This window comes from Arvicola amphibius, chromosome 1, assembly GCF_903992535.2.
Source record: "Arvicola amphibius chromosome 1, mArvAmp1.2, whole genome shotgun sequence".
NCBI classification, from domain to species: domain Eukaryota; kingdom Metazoa; phylum Chordata; class Mammalia; order Rodentia; family Cricetidae; genus Arvicola; species Arvicola amphibius.
This window is the reverse complement of record NC_052047.1, coordinates 148,898,941-148,902,599: the sequence shown is the minus strand read 5'-3', so window position 1 is coordinate 148,902,599 and position 3,659 is coordinate 148,898,941. Positions and strand designations below refer to the sequence as shown.

At 48.3% G+C, this 3,659-nt stretch overlaps 1 protein-coding gene across 1 annotated transcript; it reads right to left on the bottom strand.

Annotated features, from left to right (window-relative positions):
* Positions 1-619: 619 nt before the first annotated feature.
* Mrpl11 (mitochondrial ribosomal protein L11) lies at positions 620-3,659 on the bottom strand. Its single transcript, XM_038342418.1, has 5 exons — positions 3,436-3,659; positions 2,973-3,068; positions 2,511-2,604; positions 2,266-2,425; positions 620-911 (listed from the first exon to the last, which is right to left on the bottom strand). Exons 1-5 carry the CDS (start codon positions 3,556-3,558, stop codon positions 806-808), a joined length of 579 nt encoding a protein of 192 aa, XP_038198346.1. The 5' UTR covers positions 3,559-3,659; the 3' UTR covers positions 620-805.

Sequence of the window (3,659 nt, the reverse complement as noted above, 5' to 3'; positions counted from 1 at the left end):
TAGCTGCACACTGTCATGCTCACTGCCCTGATGATAATGGGCTGAACCTCTGAAACTGCACGCAAGCCACATCAATTAAATATTTCCTTTAGAACAGATGCCGTGGTCATGGTGTCTCTTCACAGCAACAGAAACCCTAAGACACCAGGCATACACATGATGCACATGCATACATGCAGGAACATATGCACCTATCAAAGAAACTGGGCAAGTCTATGTTTTTAAGTGGGGTCTAGTGGAAGGTGCTGAGGAATCTCACCTTCACTGATGTTGGTTTTAAAGAAGGGAGGCTACTTCTCATAGGTGACCCTACGCATGTAGCTGTTCCCACTTTACCATGCTGTGATACAGCTAAGAGAGCAACTGCCTGACACCAGCACTTGAATCAGGAGCCAAATAGATATCTTTTCTTTATAAAGTACCAAGCTTTGGTTATTCTGATATAATAACACAAAACCAACTAAGGCACTGGGCACTGTAATTTGCTTGGCTGCACCTGTGCTCCCATGAGGAGAAGCATTAAGATCCCTGCTCACTTGTGGGGCAGCTCACACCTGTGAAGGCTGATAACTGTCGGTGTTAGTTCCCATCTCCGGGGTCTCAAGAGAGAAGTTGAGAGTGGATGACAAAGGATGTTTATTTAAGTTTGATCTCTTGGCACAGCCACATGTATAGAAATATATAAAGTCACGAAACTATAAATCATCTTGTCATGAAGTCCCTTCCTCTCCTTGGGCTCAGCTTTCTCAGTGGGCCCCCTTCTTGGCCTCTTCTTTCAAAAATTCCAGAGTGTAGAAGGCTGGGTTCACTTCTTGGCAGCTTCTGCCTGGGCTGCCAAATCTGCCTCTTTCTGAGCAGCCAAAACCACTGCTCGTTCCTTCTGGAAAGCTGCCAGTTCTTCTGCATTGAGGCTACAAGTGGAGAAAGCTGGTTAGTGAGTGGGGTCCTGGCACAGACCCCAGCTGCCCTGCCCTTTTTCCTCCCTGGACTTCCCAGCTTCCTCTGCTCATCTGTTTCCTCTACCTGGAGCCAGACAGTGAGGCGTCTGCAAGAACGACACACTCTACCTTCCCCGACCTTGGTTCCCACCTTAACTTCCTACTTAACCCGTGGTCTCTACTGTGCTGTTGGGATTTACTAGTCACACTTCACGCGAGGAAGTGGCAGGCTTGTATGTAGACACCCCCCTCAGGTAGGGATCTGACCTATGTATCTCTGTGCCCCATAAAGTAAGGACTTGAAGAAACACCAAGGCCATCTGTGCTCTGCTCTGACTCCCTGTGAGGAACAGCCGATACCAGCCTTGCTGCACAATATGACACCAGCAGCAAGAGGCCCATGATGACTCTCTGCTCCTGTCTCTGATGTGGTCTGGGCCAAATGCTCTCTCACTTGACAAGTGACTTCAAGGAAACGATTCCTGAGATCATCCAAAGCCAGCTGACCTGGGCAATTGGTGGCCTCAGGATGGAGTCTGACTGTATCCCACCCCACCTCTAGACAAGGCTCCTAGCCCACAATGAGTGTGGCTTCAGCCCCTTACCTCTCATTGCAATTTCCCCACTTTTTACAACATTTCTTTCCTTATCCTTCTCCTGGACCTGTTCTGATTTCACCTCCCTCAAAGAGTCCTCACTGACATACCACATATAGCAGGCACTCTCTTCTCTGCTCTACCGACATCCATCAGTTTTTTAAACAACCCTGACCACATGTCAGTTTAAGTCTCTATGCATGGATCTGCCTCTACCTTAGGACTATATATTTCTCCAGACTGGCCGAATACTACTCCACATTCCTGGTTATATCCAGTGTCCAGAACCATGTCTAGCACATAATACGTGCTTATGAAATATATTCCAAATAAAAGAGGCTTCAGCCCATATCCTTCTGTTAGAATCTCAAGTCCCTTGACTTAAAAACTCTACATGTAGCGGGGTAATGGTGGAGCATGCCTTTAATCCCAGCACTACTTGGAGGCAGAGGTAGGTAGATCTCTGAGCTCTGAGTTCAAGGCCAGCCTAGTCTGAGCGAGTTCTTGAACAGCCAGAGCCACACAAAGAAACCCTGTCTCAAAAAAACAAAAAGCAAAAACAAAACCTCTACATGCATGAAAATGTCATAATGATGTCTATTATGTTTAATATACTCCATAAAATGTCTTTGAAACCTGACTATTTCACTATATTAGGCCCTCTCAACGCTCCTCCCAGATTAAGAGCTTCCTGGGTGCCCTCCCCAAAACACTGCTCTCAGGATACTCACTCCTTCACCACACGAATGCCCAGGGAACGGGCGGAGCCAATGATGGACCGGACAACAGAAGACAGGGGCACGTCTTGCATGGCGAAAGCGTCATCCTTAGCTTTGACACAGGCAATCTCATATATGTGCTTCACACTCAGCAGGCCTGCCACCTCTCTCCCTGGGAGGGGAACAAGCAATGCTTCAGGTGTCACTGCTTTCTTTCCAGACACATCGTAATCTCAGGTGCCCACTCTGCTCCTCACCTGTCTGCCGGGCCCCCTTATCAATCCCAGCTGCTGCCTTCAAGAAGTAGGAAATAGTGGGTTGCCCAATCTTGAGCTCAAATGTCCGGTCGGGCTTAACAGAAAAAAAGATATATAAGAATTTCTTGTTTTTCTATTTGAGTCTAGGGAATTTATAATATCCCTTTTCTTCTCCCATCTATTTGCCTTCCTGTGGTGCCTATAACACCACAAAAGCCAGGAAATGCAAATCCATAGCAAACATCCTTGCCATTTTTATTCCTAGGCCAGCTCTACTCTGGAAGCCCCAGTGAGATGAAAGTCAGGAACCAAAATATGACAGGATTAAGCCAGTTCAGAGAAATTATGGTCTAGTTTCACTGTGTAAATGAGAAAAGCAGAGCGTGGCAACCTGGTTAGGTTGCAACCCCGGGTAACTACTTTCAAGTGCCAGGAAGAATATCGAACAATGAGACTCTGCACCTTCACAAAAATCTTTGTAGGCAGGGGAATGCCGTCTTTGATGTCCTTTGTCTTCTCGTTGAATTCTTTGCAGAACTGGTTGATAGAGACACCTCGCTAAGAGGAAGGCATTTTAAAAAAAAGTTAAGTGTGGGAGTTAAAGGCTTTCTATCACCCAGTAGCCTCTGCCCCGTACCCCTTCGTCTTCATGTCCCTGTATTCCCATTTTTTCTACCCAGATTCAGCTACAGCTTCGTCCAGGCTCTTCGTCCGCAAGTTCCCACTTAATCAGCGACTAGCTAACTGGGGAAGGTCAGAGAAGGTAAGGGCAAAAGAGGCTACGGAAGTAACAAGGACATTAAAGCCTACAGATGTGAACAGCGGAGACACGTTTCTAAGCGAGACTTCGCCAGCTCCAGCGCACGTTCCCGCCTATCGGCTGCCACCCTCACGTGTCCCCCGAGCCGGGTTCCAGACACCGCACCTGCCCCAAGATGGGACCTAGTGGGGGCCCTGGCATAGCCTGGCCCGCTCGCACGATAGTCCGGATCACGCCGCCGGCCTCGGGCTTCTTGAGGGCCCGAGTGACCCGGCTCAGCTTCGACATGATGCGGGACTTTCGGTCTTAGTTCGCCTTAGAGCAGCAAGAAATACGCTCAGAGCGCTGCCATCTTAGGTCAGAGGTCAAGGGTCCTCACATTAGGCTAG